Here is a 24920-nt window from a genome sequence, read left to right on the forward strand (position 1 = left end):
ATCACTGAATGAGGAAAATATTAATATTCACAGACACTATCTTTGAACAAATAGTGTCATATTCATGAATAAATCATTTTCTGTTCTGTTATTACGTGTGTAACTGTGAGACTGTGTTTGTGTAACAGTCTCATACTTTGCAGTAAGCTACAGACCTGCACGAATAAATTAATTCATTTTCTCTTCTGGTATGGTATGGTAGGTACTTTATTAACCCCTCGGGGGGAAATTTCAATGTCACAGCAGCAATTTAAAATACACAAAATAGGAGCTGCTGCAACAGGCTGCCGTTCACACAGCGCCAGGAAGGTAGGCAGGTTATGATTGTTCTGTTTTCTGTTAACACAATGCTGCATTTTATTGATGTTGTGGGGGTCGTTTTGATTTCCTTTGAGGTTCTGGGGTCGTATGTTGCCCATGTCTGAGGTCTGACTAGCGAGGTTAACGTTACATTAAACAACACTTACCCAGCCATACAAGTGCAGTTCGCTGTCAGTATATAGTTGGTCGACTTGTTCAGAATCGCCCAGGTCTTGTACATTAGTTAACGTTACTGTTTTGTGTCCTTGTCGCTGGCTCGGCAGTACTTCGGTCCGTAGAGCACAAAAACCATCAGATAAATCCCGGTATTCAATATCTTGGACATGACCGCAAAGTACAAAATTATACACATCAAGGGATTTATATGCCTTGAGTTTTTCATGCGTATAAACGCCGGGTTTCTCCACAAAATATAAAAAAATGTCCGGCCACTGTAGCTTAGGCCATTTCGTTGGGTCAGTGACCCACTAACCCAACATTAAGTACGGGTCAGGAAACCTCACTCCGTTGCTAATTGTTAGCTTATTACAATAAGCTAACCTGTCTTCGGTTGACAAACCGTTAAAATAATCAGAGGAGGCGTGTGTATCTTCCATATTCCTCATACGATTCTTGATTTTGGCGCTCCTGTCTGTACTGTTGACATGGCAACTGTCACAGTTCCTGCCTAGTGCGCAGCTGAGGCAGACAGGCAGTGTCACCGTCAAATCTGTCCCCGGAAAAAGTAACGTTGTGTCCAACTGACAAAGTAACTACGTTCCGTTACCATATTTTCAGTAGTAACGCGTTACACTACTTTTTACCCAATAAAAGTAGTTACGTTACTGTAACACACAACACTGGTCTGCAAATATGGTAAAGTCTGGATGTGCCTGTACTGACTAACTAACTGCCTTGCAAAATGTACTGCAGACCAGTTTTGGATGTGGAGGACACGGGGACAACTGAGTCCAAAATCCAGCAGCTTTATGACACATTTGCCAAAATTCAGTTGAGTTTTAATTTCTTTAAATACTTTCACTGCAACAGTTGATGTATGCGATTCATTTAGATTAATAATGACAGAGCATGTCATTAATTAGATTAATATTTTAAATCACTTTACAGCCCTCGTTTAAATTTAAGTTATAATTTATGTTAAATGAAGTTTCTGCTTCAGGTTTTGACTTCCCTGTGAAAATTTCATTTGTGCTGAGTTTTAATAAAGCAACTTGCACCAATAAACAGACCTCTCTTACCATTGTAGCAGACTGCAGGACGAGTTCTCATACAGCTATTGTCATCCCAAAACCCGTCCTGTGTCATCACGACGCAGCCCTGCTTGGACATCATATTGTTTGGCTCATTTTCCCTCCAGTTGCTGAATTCATCGTTTAAGTCTTTATCTCCCAGCGCCCACTTCCATCCTTTAATGTCATCATAAAGCCCTATCCAGGCATATTTTCCGTGGCCTTCCTGGACTCTCATCAGCCTGTCGTTGTCCTCTTTGTCGTGCACAGTGGCGAGGTCAGTGAAGGTGTCTCTGCAGTAGCTCTGAGCTTCAGCCCAGGTCTTTAACATCTTCACATAGTGGTACTCTCTGATGATGTTTGTAGACAGAGCACACAGCCCTGATGGATAAAGCACTGTTGTTCATTTACACTCATGTTTCCTACTGTGACACAATAATCATGCAGCAAACACAACCTTTAATAAATGCATACACATCATTTTTACTGGAGACTGTCAGTGTGATTCAGCACTGTGATACTACACTGAAGCTACATCTGTGTGTCTGTCCCACTGCCTCACACACAACGCTCACACACAATCATGTCTCTGACCTGAGAGAGTGAGCACAAACAGCAGTGTCATCTTCATCCTGGAAATAAGAACATGCACAACACATTCAGCAGTTTCATGATCTCTGTAACACTCCCAGGTTGTGATCAAAGAAGATACATACACACATTAAGATCATCAGACGTACCTCAGAAAGTTCCAGCTCGTGTTTCCACAGTTTGTCCCGACACATCTCAAACCTGTGTGAAGTATTCACCTTCATTTATTCAGCGTCTCCTCCTTCTCTGAATTAATTATGCAAACACATGTCATTCATTTGTTCCTGACTTTAGAAAACAGGATGTAGAAACATACAAATCAAGGCGGTGAAATTGAGCGTGTGACCTTTAACTCGGTCGTTAAGAACATTACGACACAAAGACATGAGAGCAGCAGGTGTTAGTGTGAAGAAGGGTTAACCTGTCTGATAACAGTCAGATTAAATGTCCGTCTATCCAGTGCTGCTTATTCAGGGTCTCTGGAGGCTGGAGCTTATCCCAGCATGCACTGGGGGAGACGCAGACAGACACTACAGTTTATTACAGAGCCATTTGGAGGGTTCATACATTTACATATGTGTTATAATTATGAACATCAGTATAAGATAATTACTGTAGAAGTAGTAATACTACAATCATGAAACCCAAAAATTAAGTTAAAGTGTGTGGCTATTTAAAACATCTTTTCTTTCATTTTTTTATTAAACAAAATTAACAAAAAATAAAGAAAAATAAAGTAGCAAAAAAAAAATAAAAAAAAATGCACTGGTGGAAGTGATGAACTATTTTATGTGCTGTCATGCATCATATTCTAGAAATGCTTTGTATGTAAAACTGAATCTGAAAAATAATTAGTGTTTATGATAACCTTGCTAACAACAAGTTATAATAATATCATAATAATAATATAATAATATTCTTTATTTATAGAGCACTTTTCTGAACAATGTTACAAAGTGCTTAACAAGAAGAGATAAAACCAAATAAGGTAAAACAGACATGGCAAGTGACTAAAAGACTGACAAACAAGAAGCAGAAAACAGTTCAAATGAATAAATACAAAAAAACTAATTTAAACAGTATAAATTAAAAGCAGTCAAACATTCACAAACGCTTTTACATAGAGAAAGGTTTTAAGACGAGAGTTAAAAAAGGCAAGGGACTTAGTGTGCCTCCGCATTCCAGAGTGTGGGGGCTCTAACAGCAAAAGCACAATCTCCGTTTGTCACAAACTGCGAGCTGGGAGTAACCAGCAGGGCTCCATCCGCGGATCTCAATGGACGAGAGGGCACATACACGTCAGTAAGTCTGTAATATATGTTGGCGCTAGACCATTTAAGGCCTTAAAAGTGAGTAATAAAATTTTAAAATCAATTAGAGAACTAACAGGGAGCCAGTGTAGGCAGGCAAGCCCAGGGGTGATGTGCTCTTGCCTCTTTGTCCCAGTAATAAGTTGGGCAACAGCATTTTGGACCAACTGGAGATGACGGATGGAGCTCTGACTAATACCTGAGTAATGTGCATTGCAGTAATCAAGTTGCGAATAAATAAAAGCATGAATAACTTTTTGTAGGTGTGTGAGCGATAGAAATGACCTAATTTTCGCAATCATCCTGAGCTGAAAGAAACAAGACTGAACAGGACTTTTGACTTGATTATTAAAACAGAGTTTGGCATCAAAAATCACACCTAGATTCCAGGCAGCCTGCTTAATATTCTTTGACAGCTCTCCCAGATTAGCACCAGCGGAGTTAATGAACTTTAGGGGACCGAACAGAATGACTTCCGATTTATCATCGTTGAATTGAGGAAGTTTTGGGACATCCAGGATTTAATGTCAGAGAGGCAAGATGAGAGATTAGATAGGCTGCAAGAATCTGTGGTTTTTATGTACAATTGAGTGTCATCTGCATAGAAATGGTAAAGCACATCATGAGTCTGGATAACCTGGCCAAGAGGTAGCATGTATATGGAAAACAGAAGAGGACCATGTACAGAGCCTTGAGGGACCCCACACCTCAACTGGGCTGAGGAAGAAGAGACATTACCCAGGGCAACAGAGAAGGTTCTGTTGGAGAGGTAGGACTGACGTAGGCTGAGTTACACGTTACATAGGCCTACATAATACTGTAATCTGTATTCATGATGTCATGTGATGTGCCCTTTTGACTGTGCGATAAATAACTTGATTTTTTTACACTTCACTTCCACTCCCTGTCCGTCCACTGTGTCTGTTCAAAGGGAGAAATGGCGAAAAGGAATCAGCAAAAAACAAAATTGGCATTTCATTTTTTTTCATTCAAAAAAAAACAACAACAAATACACCATGTCTCATGGTGTGAGCTGAAGCACCTGCAGCTCAACACAACAAAGACAAAAGAGCTGGTGGTGGATCTGAGGAGAACTAGGACACCAGTGACCCCAGTTTCCATCCTGGGGCATAACGTGGACATCGTAGAACACTACAAGTATCTGGGTGTGTTCATTGACAATAAACTGGACTGGACTAAGAACACTGAAGTCCTTTACAAGAAGGGACAGAGCCGCCTCTATTTTCTGAGGAGGCTCCGCTCCTTTAACATCTGCCGGACTATGCTGAGGATGTTTTATGAGTCTGTGGTGGCCAGTGCTATTCTGTTTGCTGTGGTGTGCTGGGGCAGCAGACTGAGAGTAGCCGATGCCAACAGACTCAACAAGCTGATCAGAAAGGCCAGTGACGTTGTGGGGGTGGAGCTGGACCCTTTGACAGCAGTGTCAGACAGGAGGATGCTGTCGAAGGTGCAGGCGATACTTCAGCATGGCTCTCACCCTCTCCACAACGCTCTGGTCGAACAAAGGAGCACTGAGGAGACTGATTGCTCCTAAATGCACCACTGAGCGCCACAGGAAGTCATTCTTACCTGTGGCCATTAAACTGTACAACTCCTCCCTCTGATGATCGGACTCATTTGGCTATTTATAAAACAAAACACACAATATAATTACTCATTCTTATTTCATTTATAATGCTACAACCATTTCATTGTATATTGTATATATTTCAGATTGTCTACTTTACTATTTTATTATTTATTTTATTTTATTGTCTACTTTAATATTTTATTTTATTTTATTTTATTTTAATGTCTACTTTAATATTTTATTTTATTTATTTCATTGTCTACTTTAATATTTTATTTTATTTATTTCATTGTCTATTTTAGTATCTTATTTATATCTTCATCGTTATCTCTTGTTTCCATTCATGCTGTATTTCTATTTCTACTTTGCACGGAGCATTGGAACAAAAACAATTTCCCCCCGGGGATTAATAAAGTATTCTGAATCTGAATCTGAATCTGATTTCATTTTCTGTTCTGTTTTTGGTTTAAAATGAAACGAAAAAAACAAGTGACTTCTGTTTTTCATCTTAAAATGATAAAGGAAAATAGGAATTGCCATAAACCAAAAACAGGCCGCTTTGGATTTGTTTTTTGTTTTTTTGATTCTGCTACAAAAAAGGAAAAATGTCTCTGTGTTCTTGTTTCTTGCTTTTGGTTTAAATCTCTCAGTTTGGTCTGTTTTTAAATTACAAATGAATTACAAAGTATCCAGTGATACCCTGACTGAAGTCATGTATGTCTGTGCCAGCTGAGCAGATATCAAATTAATTGTTAAAACACCTAAGTCTGATGTGAACTGACGTGTAACTTAAGTTACAATGATTCAGGTGAAACTAAAGATATAGCCCGTATTATTATTGCTTGTTACATGATGATTGTTTGCACTTAGTGTTTAGAGGGGAGTGTTTTTTATGGCAGACTTTATCTTACTGGAAAGTACTGTGTTTGTCCACATGTCAAAGTGTCCTCAGGCAAGACACTAAACTCCAAACTGTACATACTCGGACAGCACCTGCCCTCCAGTTTTGGATAAAGGTGCTTTATAAATGCAGTATATAATGTTACAAGACTGACGTGATGTCCTTCTCTGACATGCAGTCTCAACATTATATTTTCTCAGACAGGGACACATATTTGGTTTGCTGTGAGTGGTTCAGGACATCCTGAAGTAATTATGTAAAACCAACATCTTCATCTCACTGGCTGGTGCGAACAGAGCTTGGACTCTGATTTTCATGCACTATCAGGTGGTGAAATGAAGCGTGTGACCTTCTGCTGCAGGTCATTCATATTATTACTGTAAGCAAACTAAAGGTGACAGGCAGGTCACAGTCATTAACACGCAGTCTCTCAGCAGAGGACGCTGCATTGTGTTGCGACAAGAGCTGAGTCACATTCAACATTTTTGGTGGACAATGCTGCATTTTTTTGCCAAAGTCCTCCACATTGGCACCTCTGTGCATCAATGGAGAGGTCTCATTCGAATTAATCTGTTTTTTTTTTTTCACCCAGCACTGTTTTCTTTCTCGATGCAGCCTTGTTGAAACTAATGAAATGTGAGAGGCTGTGTAGTGAAGAGATGAACTAAACCCTTTCAGTCCAGCACCTTTGGAGCCAGCAGTAAGCCTTCAGACATGGTACCTAGACCCTCGGTGTGTTCAGACAGTCCTCTTAAATGTGGGCGGGGTTGTTGTCACTCACTGCTCCGTCCAGCACTCGCTGTATTTCCTCATCAGCGGTGACACAGATGGAAGTCTGCACCTGGTTTATCGTCCACAGAACGAGGCTGCACGCCCACATTTTCACAACAAAATAGAACAGGCTGCAGTGAGAGTCTCTCTCCATGGGATATTTAAAAATAGCAGCTTTGTGCATTTAGTCCTTCTCAGGCAAGCTCAGGGGTTTAGTGTTGCTGTAGCCCACAGGATCACAGCCCTGGCTGTGTCACTGGTTTGGCTGAATCCAAATGTCCAGACTTCATCACAATTGCAGACTCGCGGACTTTGCGGGCGCGTTCCCGGGAAGTGCTGAGGAATGTCCAAATCCACAATTCATCCAGTCCACGGGGGCCTCAAGCGGACTTTGTACAGACTTCCAGAGAGTCCACTTGGGGTGCAGACTTCAGCAGACTTCACTGATTGAATAACCCGTAAAGGCTCATTTATGCTCCCTTTACGTACAAAAATGTATACGTCCGTTTCAAACGATGTTACCGTCACTGCCCACATACTTCCATGCATCCTTTACATTGGCATGGATGTTAATCAATATTTCCACCAGGGGGCAGCCCAGCGTCAAAAGTTTATGACAACAACAAACTCAAAAACAAACATGGCGACTGTGGAGCAGATATTGATAATGTACCTCTTGCATAAAAGACAAAAACAGAGGCAGCGTTGTAGGAGGCGGTGGTCGGTGAAGCCGTTAAATACATCGCGACTGGAGGATGGAGAATTCTTTTCTCTAGTACTGCCGATGAGAGAAACTAAATTGTTATTTCTTTTTCGTGTCTCACTAGAGCTACGTATCGGGTAGTGACAGCAACACTGCCCCCACGGTTTCCGGTGGTACTGCTCCGTTTGGCCCGTATCCGTAAGCTTTATGGAAACGTGCAGAAATACAGACGAAATGAACGCAGAGCACGGACAGAAGGCTCCGTCCGTATCCAGATCCGTATTTAACGTTGAGCATAAATGGGCCTTTATTCATTACAATACAGACGTGACGTTGTGTTTCTTTCAGTTGCCGAAAACCCCCACGTATAATTGTGTAAAATACTTATTGATAGTTATGACTATCAAAATGCTACTTGAATTGTGTGGGCCAGAAATAATATTCAACCACATCATGATACAGAGATATGTATAAGTATAGAGTGTAGAGGGACTGACAATACATTTTATTATTGCAGCTAAAATGGCTGGAAAACAAGTCAGTAATGCCCAATTTATTGAGTTATAGTCCTTATTTACACACATCTGTTTTTTAACATGTGTAGCCTGTTATGTAGAGATGTATGAATACATTTTTGTTCAGTCACAAAAAAGGTTATACATGGGACTTATATCTTGTTATCTGCAGGGACAGATGAGTTCAACACTGTTCATCAACTTATATGACATATATATGAATATGACAGCAGCGATAGTTGAATGTTTCCACGGCAACGAGTAAAACAGTCTCGAGGGCTGTCTATCAGCGTCACACTACGTATAACTGCAGTCTGCGAGGGCTCAGTCTGCAGGTCCAGAGGGTGGACATTTGGATTCAGCCTCTGTGTGTCTGTGCTGTGGGCGTGGCCACTCCTTCACTCTCCTGGGTTCCTGATGACATTCATTGAAGTCACCTGTTCTCTGCTGCTCACCTGAGATCCATCCAGTAATCAGCCCTGCAGTAGAAAACACCAGCTCTCCTCTCCAGTCCTCTCTTTGTTGAGTCTACCACTGTGGCACAGTCACACCTCAGGCCTCTGTTGGCTTGTGAATTCAACCCAGACTTTGTTGTGTATTTTTTCATGGATACTTGCCTTGTGTTTCCCTGTGTCATAGGATCACCACCCGCCTGCCTGTTTGTTCCTCTGCCACATTCACAGCCAGCCAAACCCCTCCAACTCTGCCTCCCTGCCATCAACCCACTCTCCTCAGCCTCCATCGCCTGGATTTTCCCTACAGCCACGTTCATCATCCTGACAATAAAACCCCATTTTTACCTCTTTCTTCCTGACTCTGTGGTCTGTGTTTGGCTTCACGTTGTTGATTGTAAAAGAACGACGCTCCACAATGCTTTTGTTCTCAAAGTGAGGATTAGTATATATGTAGCTCACATAATCCGTTTGAAATTAATACATATTTTTAAACGCTTGAAGATCCACTCATTACTGAAAGTCTTTGTCATCCAAGAGAGACAATAAAAACTAATGGAATCTTTAAAGTTGTCACAGTGAAATTCAAGGTTTGTTGATGGATTCATGTTGTTAACTCATGCATTGCGTAATATTACAAGTACATTTTACCTTTATCTTATTTTACTCTGTGTAAACACATCTGTAACCTCTGGGACAGAAAAATGAAGCCAACACCAAGTGCCAAAAAGTGCAGTTCTTTGAACAGCTGCTTGAGGCTGACTCCAGAGACCAGTCAGTCTTCATTGACACCCAAGGAATGAATGTCTCTAAAGCTAATTTCAACATTCATGACAACTGTACAGGGGTGTTTTTTTGTTTTTTTGTTTTTACAAACAAATGAAGGACATGACATGAGTAACAGGCTGTCTGCAGATAGTGTCCTTGGCTTCTTAGTCAGATCCACCCCTCGCTCCTCCACAGCTCCACCGTCTCTCTCGCCCAAATATAGACACTTCTAGCTTAAAATAACCAAGATGGCGACGGCTGAAATGCCAAAATTGGAGTCCAGAAACCAATGGGTGACGTCATGGTAGCTACATCCACTATTTTTACAACCTGTGGTAGAGTTCTTGTCATTAAGACAACAATAATAATCTTATTATATAATGACGAAAACTCTGTGTGTGTGTCTGTTCCACGTTTTTCTCCTCACTGACTTGGTCAATCCATGTGAAATTTGGCACAGTGGTAGAGGGTCATGGGAGGATGCCAATGAAGCAATATTACATCAATTGGCCAAAGGGGGGCGCTATAGCAACCCATTGAAATGTCAAACTTTGAATGGGCATATCTCATGCCCCGTATGTCGTAGAGACATGAAACTTTGCACAGAGATGCCTCTCCTCATGAGGAACACATTTGCCTCAAGAACCCATAACTTCCGCTTATATAGATTTTCCGCCATTTTGAATTTTTTGAAAAACACTTCAAATGGATCTCTTCCTAGGAAGTTTGAGCGATCTGCATGAAACTGGGTGAACATAATCTAGGGACCAATATCTAAAGTTCCCTCTTGGCAAAAGTTGGAAAACTTACTAAAACTGAGCTTCTATAAGGCAATGAATATTGCGGAGGGCGTGGCTCATCACATAAAGGTGTATAACATCTCAAGGGTTTCACCCATCACCACGCAACTTTGTAGGCATATGACCACACATAATCTGAGGGGACCCCTCCATTATTGACCCCATCAAACAAAATGGGGGCGCTAGAGAGCTCATTTCTTATCTAGGCCTAACCGCCATATGGATTTTTACTAAACTTGGTAGATATGTATAACAGGACGCCTCAAGGTGACTGGAGAAATTTAACTCTAATTGGCAACTGGGTGGCGCTATAACAACAGAAAAATGCTTCAAAATGGCTAAAATGCGACCGATCGCTGTGGCTCCCCCTGTGGACCAATGTTTTTACCTCAACTACTAATGTACAGTTTTAGCCCACTAACTATCCCACTATTGGCAATGGTACTACTGTACTTTCAATAAAGCAATCGTACTATCAAATTCACAAACACTCTGTCTGAATACATTGCTCTTCTTAGTGGGTTCAGTTGACTATTTAATCTGCAATAACCTGTATCCCAAACACACACCATGTGAAACTGTACGTGGGCAACTGTGCACTCAATGGGTATGGACTAGTAAACTTTATTTATATAGCGCCCTACATACAAGAAATGCAGCACAGCGGTCTTTACAATAAGGGCAGTGTAAGTACTGAGTGCTTCACATGAAAATAGACAGAATGGGCATAAAGATAAGATGTTAAAAGAGTTGCAGCAGTGTGAAGAGTAAAAATATAAAGTTTCCGACCTGTATCAGAAAGTCAGAGTGAGTTTAAGTCTAAAGTGAATGGATTAGTTTTTAGCTTTCTGTTAAATATTTAGCGAGCAGCTTCTCTGAGATCTATAGGTAGTGTGTTCCATATCCATATAACAAGGGAGTTAGCGATGTAGCTCGGTCCCAGCCCATGTAGGGCTTTGTATACAAGGAGGAGGAGCTTAAAATCAACTCTAAATGTAACAGGAAGTCAGACTGTAGCCTGTTAATAATTACAGCAGATCGTTGTTGTTCCAAAAGCCTAATTTCAATCATTGCTTTCTCTCCTGCTTTGTGTGTGTGTTTTAATACAAGCTCAGAGTCTTGTTTTATTGTTTCATATTTATTAAAGTATCACACAATAAAAAGGCTTTTGCTACAAATCCAAGATGAAAAACATTATAAAATATTAACTGCTGAGACTCACAACTGATAGTTATCTCTGATAGCGACCATAAACAGAATCACATTTTTCAAAGCCAGAAGAAGACTGAGAAACATTAAAGTTTTGAAATTTAAAAGGACTCAGCAAGTGCTTATAAAACATTTAAATATGACTTTAACAAACACATTTTTATATTTCTCAAACTTAATTAAAACTCTGCATATAAAACATTTTTAACTGCAAACATGCAAAAAAAATACAACTGTCAAACATGCATTTTAACTAATAATAATCTGTGGTAATGAGCTGTAAGTGATGCAACAACACAGACAAATGATATGTAAATATAATGTACTGTACACACAGCATGCAACCAAACATATGGACACACACAGCCATTAGATAATGTAGAACATATGTAGTGAAACTCGATGACATCATGTTACAGCAGCAGGTAAATGTGTTGAAGGCCACGATGTCCTCTGTGCAGTGATCGCTCAGCCATACGACCCTGTAAAAGGCAATATGATATATTCATTTGTAACCAGACTGAGACCACCTCTTCAAGAAGGTCTCGGTCTGGTTGTTTTGGTGCACACCTGAGTGTGATTGCTGTGTTCACACCTGCCCAAATGAACCGCACTGAGGGGGCAAAGGAACTTGAGTTTGAGTAAAATGAACCAAACAGGGCAGGTGTGGACGCAGCCTTAAGCTCACTGATCATCATATCAGTCTCATGATCTTGTGCAGTTGGCCAGGTTTTTTTTAGTTTGCCTAGTTGCCAGTCTTTGTGCCAAGCTACCAGCTGCTTATTCTGACTGTACACATATGAGAGTGTTATCAACCTTCTCATCCAACTTTCAGCATGAAAGCAAATACACACATTCGCCAAAATGTTGAGCTGTTGCTTTGAATATTTCATTAAAGTAACAAAGCCACAAAAACAAATCTCCACTATTTAGAAAAACCCAACAGGGAATACCTTTGTCTTTCTTCTTCTTCTCTTCCTTGTGAAACGTCTGCCCATCTGTCTGAATCCAGCGGAGTTTAAAGTCTGATAATCCACGTTTCTCCAGTTTAGCGTGCAGCTGTAAGGTTCGAGACATAAAAGTAAAATCTGTGAATATCACATCATCACAACCTCCTTTCTTACCTTCCTGTGATTTTTTTTTCATTGAACAAGAGCACAAACACTGAGTGAGAGCTGGTGTCTTTTTAATTTCTTTCCAAAACCAGGAACATATGAGCAAACTTGACAAATTTAAACTGTGTTTATATGTGTGGAAGGGACGATGACAGGAGGTCTAACACTTGGACCCAGGTGAGGAGCAGAGTCTACGGGGCAGGAAGCTCACCTGGGCCTTTCTTGACACTGAGACACACCTGAGAGATGCTACACATCGTTCAGTCGTTCATCACCCAGGCTTTTAATATAAGGTTTAGGGTTGTTAAAGGAGGACTGAGTGGCAGCCATTACCGTTCAGGTGTGAATCCCTGACACTCCAACAACCCGAGCCGAACTCATTACCAGGGATAGTGTTATAATTTAACAGATTTGAACAGTACCTGTTCTAACATCTGCTGCTGAACAGCCGGGTCATTCAGGTCCGCCTCAGACCGGAACTTTAACTTCAGGGTTGTTTTGTGCTGAGTAGGTGGATAAGACACCGTTTGACAGATGAAATGGTTCTTTTCCTCACAGTGGGCGTTAAACCATGTCCCTGTGGTTGTGTTGACGACGACACATGATCTCATAGTCCCCCCACTGTTGACGGGCTGCTTCGTGTGCCAGTTACTGAAGGTCCTGGGGGTCTCGTCAGACCAGTTAACCCAGGACCTCCTGTAGAGACCAATCCAGCTTCTGTCTGGCAGCAGTGAGGTGATTTCGTTATTTTCAGACCTGTTCCTCACGGTGGCGAGGTCCGTGTAGCTGGACCTACAGTGTCTCCTAGCCTCCATCCAAGTCATCTGAGTTTCCACTAAAATGTACCTGGAAGGACCTTTTTCTGAAAGAAAGCAGAAAGGACAACAGGTTGGGCTGTGCACGGGCATTTTGCCCCACAGAATGACACTAGATACTAAAGCCCCGTTTCACACACACACACACAAACACACACAAAGAAGTAGCAAACGTTTCAGTCCTGCACTTTCACCAGGGAGCACCTATGGAAGTCCAGGACTGAAACGTTTTCTTTTGTGCACGGATGTCCTCAATAAATTGACTTTTTTTTTTGCATTGAATCAGCCTGTGAACCTTTTATGTGGCTGTCCAGCCCCGTATCTCATCTGCTGTCATAATCAAAATGACACCATGGACATGAATAAGAGGGTGTGGGTAAACTTAAAAAAACATTGGATATCTTGATAAAATCAAAACAGACAACACTGCACAAACAACAGGATAAAATACAAATAAAAACAGTGGTCAGGCATGTCTTCAAGATGATAAACATGAGGCTAAAGAAAAGAAATGAGTCTTTTTTCTTACCTGAATAGCAGACTGCAGGACGTCTACCCCCACAGTTCACGTCAAACCATAACCCTCGTTGTGATACAAAAACGCAGTTCAACCGGCGAGCCCTATTGTTTGGCTCATTTTCCCTCCAGTTGCTAAATTCATCGTTGAGGTCTTTATCTCCCAGCGCCCACTTCCATCCTTTAATGTCATCATAAAGCCCTATCCAGGCGTATTTTCCGTGGCCTTCCTGGACTCTCATCAGCCTGTCGTTGTCCTCTTTGTCGTGCACAGTGGCGAGGTCAGTGAAGGTGTCTCTGCAGTAGCTCTGAGCTTCAGCCCAGGTCTTTAACATCTTCACATAGTGGTACTCTCTGATGATGTTTGTAGACAGAGCACACAGCCCTGATGGATAAAGCACTGTTGTTCATTTACACTCATGTTTCCTACTGTGACACAATAATCATGCAGCAAACACAACCTTTAATAAATGCATACACATCATTTTTACTGGAGACTGTCGGTGTGATTCAGCACTGTGATACTACACTGAAGCTACATCTGTGTGTCTGTCCCACTGCCTCACACACAACGCTCACACACAATCATGTCTCTGACCTGAGAGAGTGAGCACAAACAGCAGTGTCGTCTTCATCCTGGAAATAAGAACATGCACAACACATTCAGCAGTTTCATGATCTCTGTAACACTCCCAGGTTGTGATCAAAGAAGATACATACACACATTAAGATCATCAGACGTACCTCAGAAAGTTCCAGCTCGTGTTTCCACAGTTTGTCCCGACACATCTCAAACCTGTGTGAAGTATTCACCTTCATTTATTCAGCGTCTCCTCCTCCTCTGAAGTAATTATGCAAACACATGTCATTCATTTGTTCCTGACTTTAGAAAACAGGATGTAGAAACATACAAATCAAGGCGGTGAAATTGAGCGTGTGACCTTTAACTCGGTCGTTAAGAACATTACGACACAAAGACATGAGAGCAGCAGGTGTTAGTGTGAAGAAGGGTTAACCTGTATGACAGAACATTTACATACGTTTGATAGAAACTGTCATTCTGAACATTAGTATTAAGATGTCAGTGAATACTGTCACTATACCAATCAAGCAGTGCATGAGACAGATATTCTGTAAAAAAAATCATACTCCTGTCTCGTAGAGTTTCTAATGACCTCACCACATAAACCTAAGATGAGAAGAGTCTCTAACGGAGCCCAGCAAGCATTTTTTAACGTTTAAAAAACATCTAATAGCCGTCTACATGAAGACCTGACGTCTAGGCTAAATCACGGCTGAATTTGGGCTGTCAGTGAAAATTTGGTAGACGTCTAACCATAGCCAAAGTGTAGATGTCATCAATTATACGGCTATGTAGAGACCATGTCCAAAAAATGGAGATAAACATATTTTAATTACTGTTGACTCTCCATACGTGATTGAATATAATACCGCACACCATCTGCAATGGCGAAAATTACATTTAATCAATTTCAGAATTAAATTGGCTAGATTTGGGTTACATGTAGCTAGACTAAATCGGAGCTAAATATAGCCAATACGTTTAAATCACGACTATTGCTTGCTGGGAGACGTCAATCATGTCAAGCTGTGTTGGAGACTCGTTGACTCTGACTAGTTGTTTTCAACTGTGGTAGATTCTGTCAGTGCCATGAGAGCACAACAAGTGGGATAAGGACCCACATATATATGTACATGTGTACTCACCAGCCACTTTAATAGGTACACCTGTTCAACTGCTTGTTAATGCAAATAGCTAATCAGCCAATCACGTGTCAGCAGCTCATTAACATTTAGTCATGTAGACATGGTGAAGACGAGCTGCTGAAGTTCAAACGGAGCATCAGAATGATGAAGAAAGGTGATTGAAGTGACTTTGAACGTGGCATGGTTGTTGGTGCCAGACGGGCTGGTCTGAGTATTTACTGGGATTTTCAGCACAACCATCTCTAGGGTTTACAGAGGATGGTCCCAAAAAGAGAAAATATCCAGTGAGCCAAAATGCCTTGTTGATGCCAGAGGTCAGAGGAGAATGGCCAGACTGGTTCAAGATGATAGAAAGGCAACAGGAAGTCAAATAAGCACTGGTTCCAACCAAGGTGTGCAGAAGAGCATCTCTGAAGCAACAACACCTTGTCCAACCTTGAAGCAGATGGGCTACAGCAGCAGAAGACCACACCAGGTGCCACTCCTGTCAGCTAACAACAGGAAACTGAGGCTACAATTCACCAAAACTGGACAATAGAAGATTGGAAAAACCACATTCAGATGGAAGCATGGATCCATCCTGCCTTGTATCAACGCTTCAGGCTGCTGCTGCTGCTGGTGTAATGGTGTGGGGGAGATTTTCTTAGTACCAACTGAGCATGGTTTAAACACCACAGCCTACCTGAGTATTGTTGCTGAGCGTGTCCATCCCTTTATGACCACAGTGTACCCATCTTCTGATGGCTACTTCCAGCAGGATAACGCACCATGTCACAAAGCTCACATCATCTCAAACATGACAATGAGTTCACTGTACTCCAATGGCCTCCACAGTCACCAGATCTCAGTCCAATAGAGCACCTTTGGGATGTGCTGGAACGGGAGATTCTCATCGTGGATGTGTAGCTGACAAATCCGCAGCAACTGTGTGATGTCATCATGTCAATATGGACCAAAATCTCTGAGGAATGTTTCCAGCACCTTGTTGAATCTGTGACACCAAGAATTAAAAAGGGGGTCCAACCTGGTACTAGCAAGGTGTACCTAATAAAGTGGCCAGTGAGTGTACAAAAAGTTATTTTCTATAAAAGTTTCCAACTGTATCTTTGAGTTAAAGTAGTAGCTGATACAACAAACCCTGCAGTCAAAACTGTGTTTACAAAAAGTTTTTTTTAGTTACATACCACCACTAAAGAACAAACAGTCTTATGTGTGTTATTTGTGAAGTTCTTTTAATGTCTAGGACAGGAAACATCTGATCTAAAGAGGATCCACCGTGACTCAACATCAGCCTGAGACACATATTTGGTTTGCTATAAGTGTTTCAGGAAATCCTACAGTAATTATGTAAAACTAACATCTTCATCTCACTGGTGCTCAGCTAGCTCTTATTTTCCTGCACTATCAGACGGTGAAATGAAGCGTGCGACCTTCTGCTGCAGGGTCATCCACATTATTAATGTCAGCAAACTAAATAGCGTCTAACTATAACAAGCAGTGTAGCAGGACCAGTCGTTACAATGCTGCAGTAGAATAAAACATTTCAGTGCAATGACCTGCTCTACATCATCTCTTACTGCTTGCATCACACTGACAGGACTGGTGTGTGTGATATCTGTACGTGAGTTTGGGCAGATGACGGATTTCAGTGACCTTTAACTCCTGGTTGATCTCAACTCATTCATCCAGCGAGTTAAAGCTGACAGCTCCCAGTTATGTATGGTGTCAGTCTCAAGGCTGAGAGGCAGGAAACAGATGGACAGAGCTGTCTCTGAGGAGAGCTGGGCACCTGACTCTGTGTCATTTAAACTGATGGACTACCTTAGAGCTCCCCCTAGTGGTCACTGTGTGGCTCTCGCCTATTCTGACTGTCACAGTGGTTTTCATTTGAAATGTGGGGAATATTTAGATCACTGTCGAGGGTTACTGGACCCTTCACACTCTTCAGATAAGGAAGTCCTTCATTTTGTCAGACTGGGAAGAATCAGGTGCATAATAAACGGCTTCATAAGGACGTTTTGGATGATGTAGGAACCCTTTTTCTGACTATATACGAGAGCTGGACTCTCCGGATATCCCTGAATGATTGATCTTGTATTCCAGACGTTATGATGTGACAGGCAGTTGTCTGACTAACAACCATTATATCATGTTTTTGGTACTTTTATCATCATATTTTTTCACTTACTATTTACTTTTTTGTTGTGTTTCTGTGTATCTGTTCTGTTTTGAAAAAAAAAAAAAAAAAATCAATAGGCAGATTGCGGGGAAAAAACTTCAAAATAAAGTTTATGCAGCAGTTTCTTTTTTGCCGCCACCAGTTCAGGACTTTCCCCCTTTTTGAGTTTATTCACTGTAATGTAATGATACAGAAAACAAGAATGTGTTGTTGCTTATAAAAATAAGATGCAGCAAACATTATGTGATAAAATAAAGTACTGAAGTACATTAAATACTATGGCCTTTTAATCTGATCTGAATTAATGGATATGTCTCGCTTTTGTGCTTTTGTGTGTTTGTTTGTAGCTGTGTGCTTTGGTCTATGTTGTGTTGTACGTTGTATTTTGTATAGTACTTTCTTAATGTTTAGTGATATGGTTATGTCATTGTTTCATTAATAGTGCTTATGTCTTGTTTTTGCTCATGTGCCTCATTATGTGTTTTTGTCTATAGTTATATGTTTGTTCTGTGTTCATGTGCTCGTCTATGGACATACCATCAATCTGATTTCATCTGTGTTTCTGTGCTTTTACATGTTATTTTAATGTCTTTTTCTTATATACACATAAACCATCAACCTGCCAGGGACTGCAGATGATAACTAGCCTGTATGGCTAAATCTGGAACATTTACATGACTTAAGAAATCATGTTAATTAATGTGCATTGTCCCGTCATAAATAAGTTAAACATAAACATTGAGTTGATAAGGCTAACATGTTAGCAAACAAGTGCCAATTTACAAATCTTGCAGACACATTTATTTGGAGTTGGATTTCTAGCCACATGACTAATTTAAAAAAAAATGTTCAATATACTTTTAGCTTCATTTTGGCTTCCACCAACTCCTGAGCAAAATATCTGGACATATCTTTAAATGCTAAATGCTCCACTACATTAAAGCCAATACGAAGGCGCCCAAAACTGCAGGGGTGTTAGTGGTTGAGTGGTCAACCTATTTTATTCAAGATGTTCTAACTTATTTATTTTAATTCCACTCTACTTAAAAATGTAAAAAAAATAATAAAATAAAATAAATAACATTTAAATTTGACCAACTTCTTAAAATAAGTTGTCAGCTGATAAAAACACAAACCCAATGAATAATTTTTTAGCGTGCAGCTAATTGGCCAGCTCATGAATTAGCTTTGGGTAAACCCAGTTGTGCTAATGATGCTAACAGGAACACATGCTAGCCACAGTTATTAGACCTGCGCGTATGAAGAATTTAGGGGAATACGGAGAAGGGAAACATTTTAGGTTTTTAGTTTGTAATATGTAAGAAGAACTCAGTATTCACAAAAAGCTGCTCAGAGAAACTTGATAATTCTCCTACTGGAATTTTATTTCCCCGTCTACACAATCGAGGCACGTTTAGTCTTAGTGGAGGTTAAGATCGGTAGGAATAATTACAGTGGATCCTCACTCTGTCATAAATGTAAGTTTAATCATTTCTGTGTGTGTGTGTGTGTGTTTTAATACAAGTGGAAAGTCTTTTTTAATGCTCCATATTTCATTAAGTGTCTCTCTCTCTCTCACACACACACACACACACACACACACACACACACACACACACACACAGGCCTCTGCTACAAAAGAAAACACAAAACACGCTGTAAGAAATTCATTGCTGAGAGTCACAGCTGATATGATGCTGCTCATTAACACAATCACATATTTCAAATCCAGAAAAGACTTTCAGACATCAAGCATTAAATATTTCCCACATGTCAAAGCACCCAGCAGCTCTCATTAATCATTAAAATATGACATAAACAAAAACATGTTTATATTTTTCAAACTAATTTTTAAACCTCACTACTTGCTCTGAAGTCAAAATCAGAACTCTGTATTTTCAACATTATTTAAACTTCAAAAATGCACCAAAAAAAAGAAAAACAATTAAATAAAAATTTAAATAAAAATTATTATTATTTTTGATGAAGTGATGCAACAACTCAGGCAAATTATAAATGATGTACTGTAGCTACACAGCATGCGACTACACACATTAACATAAACCATTTGCAGAAAATTAAACAAGGTACAACTCCAGTGAAATATGATCCCATCAGCTCCTTTAACTTTCACTGTCCTTCAGTCCTTTGTTGGCTGCTGCTCTATAATTATCTGTGTTTCCAGATGGTCCTGGTGATCTATGGTTTCTGGTTATGGAATGAACTAACTGTCCACACAGCCCGACCTCAACAAGAGGGCTGCGTGGCAGTCTTGTTTTTAGTTTATACTTAATGAACATTATTGTTACTGCTTGGAAACCTAGTCTCTGCTGTCCCTTTGGTGATAATGACTGTCTGAAATGGTCCCAGTCCTCACCTCTGGTTAATAGTTTTACCCAGATTGTCTGCGTCACTGATGCACTGTAGGTTCCCATGGAAAAAGCGCCACTGTATCAGCATGGCTTTGTTCAGTGGCATTTCCAGCTTAAGAAGTTGGATAAAGTGCATTTACAACATGTTCCCTCAGCTGAGAATCTGTATCAGTCATAGACTCACACTGAACATAGACTGATGCTGCTCAAAGGAGCTGCGGAAGAAGGTGCTTTTTAACCTATTTCAGGCTGAACTTGGAACAAAAACTGGTCCTGACCAGGTTAGCTTTGCAATAATAGCTGCAATAATGAATGAATTAATTTGAAAGCACCTTAAGTCTCCTGCATGTATAAGAATAACATGTGGGAGTCTTATTAACATCACGCCAGGGAAAGCTAAGACCCTGAGCAGGCCAGACGTGCAGTTTTGGGGGTAGAACAGACTGAGTGTAAAGTTATGTTTGTCATCACAGGTGTTTTACATTGGTTAGTGCTGCAGCGCGTGAAATGGCTTGATTTTTGGAAATGGTGCGGAGTTGAAAAGCTGACTTTTACTACTGCATTTATTTATTTGTCAAACTTAAAGATGGAGTCAAATATCACACCAAGAATTTCAAGGGTTAGGGAGTGATCACACAGAAATGAAAGACGCCTGAAACGCTGGAAGTGGTTATTCAATACGCACTAGCTACCGGCGTCTGACGCTCAAAAAAGTTGAAAATATTTCAACTTTTCATCGTCTATGCGCGTCTAAAAACACGAGTCTAAAAAGAAGCATCTACAAAAACGCCCGTCTAAAAAGACGCTTAAACGCCGGTCAGACGCGCCGTATCATAGGATATATCATATCATAGTGTTTCATCTCGGTGTGATTGCTCCCTTACAAGTAAACTCTAGCATGTCCTCGGTGTAGACTGTCCAGGTGCTGCACTGCCCCTGCTGTTAGGGTGTTTTCACATATAGTCCTTTTTAAACAAACCAAACTCAGTCCTCTTAAAGTGCACCAAAAAGTGGACCAACAGAAAAAGGACTCAGTTCTTTCTGTGTGCACATTGTCAGTTCATTTCAAAAAGGACTCAGTTCACTTTCTGGTCAAATTCAGCTCTGATGGGGCCTCAGTCCTCTCTCTGTTCACACTATATATAATGTATATTTGAATGCAGTGAGGTTATGAACTCCCTCACTTCCAGATGAACTTAAAACTGGAGGAGAACCTCAGTGTCTGTGCTGTAGACTGTTGCTGTTTGATGTGTTCTGTACTCCACATCTGGAGATGTGCAGTATCTTCTGTGGACCAAACTACTTCTCATCCTGCGTCCTCGCAAGCGCTACAGGCTGACGTGGTTACGTCTGTTTTTTCGAGCGTCCCAGGTCAACAGCATGTGATCTAGAGGGCTGATTACAACGGCAAAGAGCAAAGTGAACCTGGAGCGTTTTGTGTTCACAGTGCACAGGTTAAGTGAACCGCACCACATACTTTAAGTGAATGTTCGGCTCGCTTCAGAGAGGTCTGAGCTCTCTTGGAGTGTTCAGATATGCACAAAAAATGCTGAGTCACTGCTCTGAGTCCACTTAGAGGGCTGAAAAGGACCAAATGTGAAAACACTCCTAGATAATCGATTATTGATATTTGTGGCTCGATGCAGAATCATCCACGTTCATATCGCGATGCATCTAAGGATCGATAATTTTTTGTTCCGAATCATCTGCTCCAACTGTGGCACAGGAATCCACCAATCTCTGAATGAACGATACTGGTCTGTTATAATTTATTGTGTGTTTGGTTTTGTCTGCCTGAGTGAGTGTGTGTGTGTGTGTGTGTGTGTGTGTGTACTGCAGTTGGCTATGGAGATAATGACATATGTTAAGGTGTACTGTATCATGCATTAATGTCTGCATGTATTTTAGCGCCAAATTCTGTATCACATAATTCTGATCTTTTACATTTACATTTGATTCACCTCTGTCATGTGCACTCTTAATTTCTTATTCAGACACCAGATGGCGATGTTGCCTTCAAGATCCAAGACCATTCCCAAGCTACATTCCCCTCCTCTCCCTCCTCCTCCTCCTCCTCCTCCTCCTCCTGCTCGGTGGATGTGGCGCGACAGTCGGATCCTCTTGCCATGCCGGTCACGCCCCACACAGATATCAGGCTGTTTCTCCAACACACACACACAATCACATCCCTCATAAACACTGACAGATGTGTACACACATACTGTACGTGCACACATGCACGCTGTCTATCGCACACAGACATCTCAGGGCTTGCACAGTGTCCTGCATCTTACCCCCCCAAATTCAATTCTTGTCCAAGTCCGTCACCAGGCTGCAGCTTTTATATGTCTATATTTCAATAAAGTTAAAAGCCTCCCATCATATCACAGTGTTTCCATGCCAAATGGTAAAACACTGGCCCACTCAGTCCTATTTTTAACCTTTATTACAGTCATCAGTGAGTGAAACGCTCGATGGCAGCAACACTGAGCTCAGGTGGAAAACACACTCATTCACTGTAACTGATCTGAAAACTGAAACTGAAAATTACCGCGACCCTTTAGAGACATATGTGTTTACTTTTATGTCTAAATGTGGTGCTCCTGTCCAGGGGAGTCCAAACTGTAGGAACCATAAAGAAAGACGCAACACTGACAACTAAAAACCAAAATAATACTTTGATAATTCAGCAAAATAAACCTCCTGACGAACACATGAACATCTGCCAGTGGCAAGACCGGAAGCAAAGTCGTCCATGTTTGGAATTAGCTGTACGTTGTGTCTGTAAACTAAAAAACATCCTTCACTCCACCAAAGGAAACCATGATGTGCAGCGTGCTCCAGTGTGAAGCCTGGAAGCATCTGGGAGCGCAAACTGGGATCATTCACAGCTACGGTTTGACTGTAGTATCAATAAAAATGCTCACTACGCCAACAGCAAGAGCTTGGTTATTTATTGACAAAAAAAGCCATTAAACACACACACACACACACACACGCAAAAACACACACACATTAAAGCACCATCTCCCTACGTGTGGGAGACAGAGAGACCATCACCATGGAAACAAACGTCATGTAGCCTAGTCTCCCACCATCCACCACCACCGCCACCGCCCCCCTCCCCAATATGAACTCACCCCCACTTCTCTCTCCGCCTGTCTACATGCTCCTCCATTTCTCCTCCTCTGTTTGCCATTCCCAACATCATCCATCTCCCCAAAAATACCCCCACCCTCTCCTTCTGTCTGTCTGCGCTGTTTCACACATCACCAAATCTATCAATCCATCTATTGATCAGTATCTTTTATTATATCTAATCTGATGTTTGTCCATAAGAGGATCCCCTCTGTGTGTGTGTGTGTGTGTGTGTGTGTGTGTGTGTGTGAGACTGAAAGTGAGAGTTAAAATCCAAGACACAGAGGCAGAGTATGGGGGATGGGTTGCCAAGACAGGCTAACGTGATATGAATTTCCCAAATATCACCATCCAGCACAGAAGGAGTCGTCTCTCTCTCCGTCTGTCCTCTTGTTGTGTTGACTTCACTGACGCTCAGTGATCAGTTTCTCTTTGTAATCAGCTGACACATCGTCAGGTTTGAACATGTGTACTTAAACAGAACGTGGTTTCTTCAGCTTCTCTTGCTGATACTCATGTGCCCACAGCATGCTGGGAGATGTAGTCTCCTGCCCACTACTGTAAATTAGCAGCTGTTGTGTATCTGTTCTCATTAACTGTTCTCTGGTGTCTTTTTTTAAATAATATATATTTACATTTTTGTCCATATTGACATGATGACATCACACAGTTGATCCATGATGAGAATCTCCCGTTCCAGCACATCCCAAAGGTGCTCTATTGGACTGAGATCTGGTGACTGTGGAGGCCATTGGAGTACAGTGAACTCATTGTCATGTTTGAGATGATGTGAGCTTTGTGACATGGTGCGTTTTCCTGCTGGAAGTAGCCATCAGAAGATGGGTACACTGTGGTCATAAAGGGATGGACACGCTCAGCAACAATACTCAGGTAGGCTGTGGTGTTTAAACCATGCTCAGTTGGTACTAAGAAAATCTCCCCCACACCATTACACCAGCAGCAGCAGCCTGAAGCGTTGATACAAGGCAGGATGGATCCATGCTTCCATCTGAATGTGGTTTTTCCAATCTTCTATTGTCCAGTTTTGGTGAATTGTAGCCTCAGTTTCCTGTTGTTAGCTGACAGGAGTGGCACCTGGTGTGGTCTTCTGCTGCTGTAGCCCATCTGCTTCAAGGTTGGACAAGGTGTTGTTGCTTCAGAGATGCTCTTCTGCACACCTTGGTTGGAACCAGTGCTTATTTGACTTCCTGTTGCCTTTCTATCATCTTGAACCAGTCTGGCCATTCTCCTCTGACCTCTGGCATCAACAAGGCATTTTGGCTCACTGGATATTTGCTCTTTTTGGGACCATCCTCTGTAAACCCTAGAGATGGTTGTGCTGAAAATCCCAGTAAATACTCAGACCAGCCCGTCTGGCACCAACAACCATGCCACGTTCAAAGTCACTTCAATCACCTTTCTTCATCATTCTGATGCTCTGTTTGAACTTCAGCAGCTCGTCTTCACCATGTCTACATGACTAAATGTTAATGAGCTGCTGCCACGTGATTGGCCGATTAGACATTTGCATTAACGAGCAGTTGAACATGTGTACCTGATAAAGTGTTTGGTGACTGTATGTGTGTTTGTGTATATAATATACATATATAACTCTTAAAAAACAATGAACAAAACAAAAAAAATAAAATCAACAAGGAAGTCCTCATAGAGCTTTTTTCTATCAACCTTTTTTCATCCCCAACTCGTCACATATCGGCACTTGTTCAGTGGACTTTTGACATCTACATACGATGTGCCAGGTATGCTGCCCAGGTAAATCATGCAAGTGAACATTAGCCTATATGCCATTCTATGTCATCATGTACTATACTAATGAAAATAATAAAGGTCTAAACAGAGGGATGTCAACAGCGCACACACACACACACACACACC

At 41.2% G+C, this 24920-nt stretch overlaps 1 protein-coding gene across 1 annotated transcript; it reads right to left on the reverse strand.

The window, feature by feature from the left end:
- Positions 1–988: 988 nt before the first annotated feature.
- LOC144467414 (macrophage mannose receptor 1-like) lies at positions 989–14242 on the reverse strand. Its single transcript, XM_078175994.1, has 6 exons — positions 14206–14242; positions 13621–13992; positions 12699–13138; positions 12115–12220; positions 1560–1931; positions 989–999 (listed from the first exon to the last, which is right to left on the reverse strand). Exons 1-6 carry the CDS (start codon positions 14240–14242, stop codon positions 989–991), a joined length of 1338 nt encoding a protein of 445 aa, XP_078032120.1.
- Between the last annotated feature and the right edge of the window lie 10678 nt (positions 14243–24920).

Source organism: Epinephelus lanceolatus, chromosome 16 (genome assembly GCF_041903045.1).
Source record: "Epinephelus lanceolatus isolate andai-2023 chromosome 16, ASM4190304v1, whole genome shotgun sequence".
Classification (NCBI taxonomy): domain Eukaryota; kingdom Metazoa; phylum Chordata; class Actinopteri; order Perciformes; family Serranidae; genus Epinephelus; species Epinephelus lanceolatus.

What these genes read in the sequence shown, in the direction of transcription:
- LOC144467414 (XM_078175994.1), bottom strand. Translation starts at nt 14,242, where the DNA reads ATGAAGACGACACTGCTGTTTGTGCTCACTCTCTCAG. An exon ending in GTTTGTGCTCACTCTCTCAG is followed by an intron (nt 13,993 to 14,205) that starts GTCAGAGACATG and finishes TTTATCCATCAG; the next exon opens with GGCTGTGTGCTCTGTCTACA. An exon ending in GAAGAAGAAGAAAGACAAAG is followed by an intron (nt 1,932 to 12,114) that starts GTATTCCCTGTT and finishes TTTATCCATCAG; the next exon opens with GGCTGTGTGCTCTGTCTACA.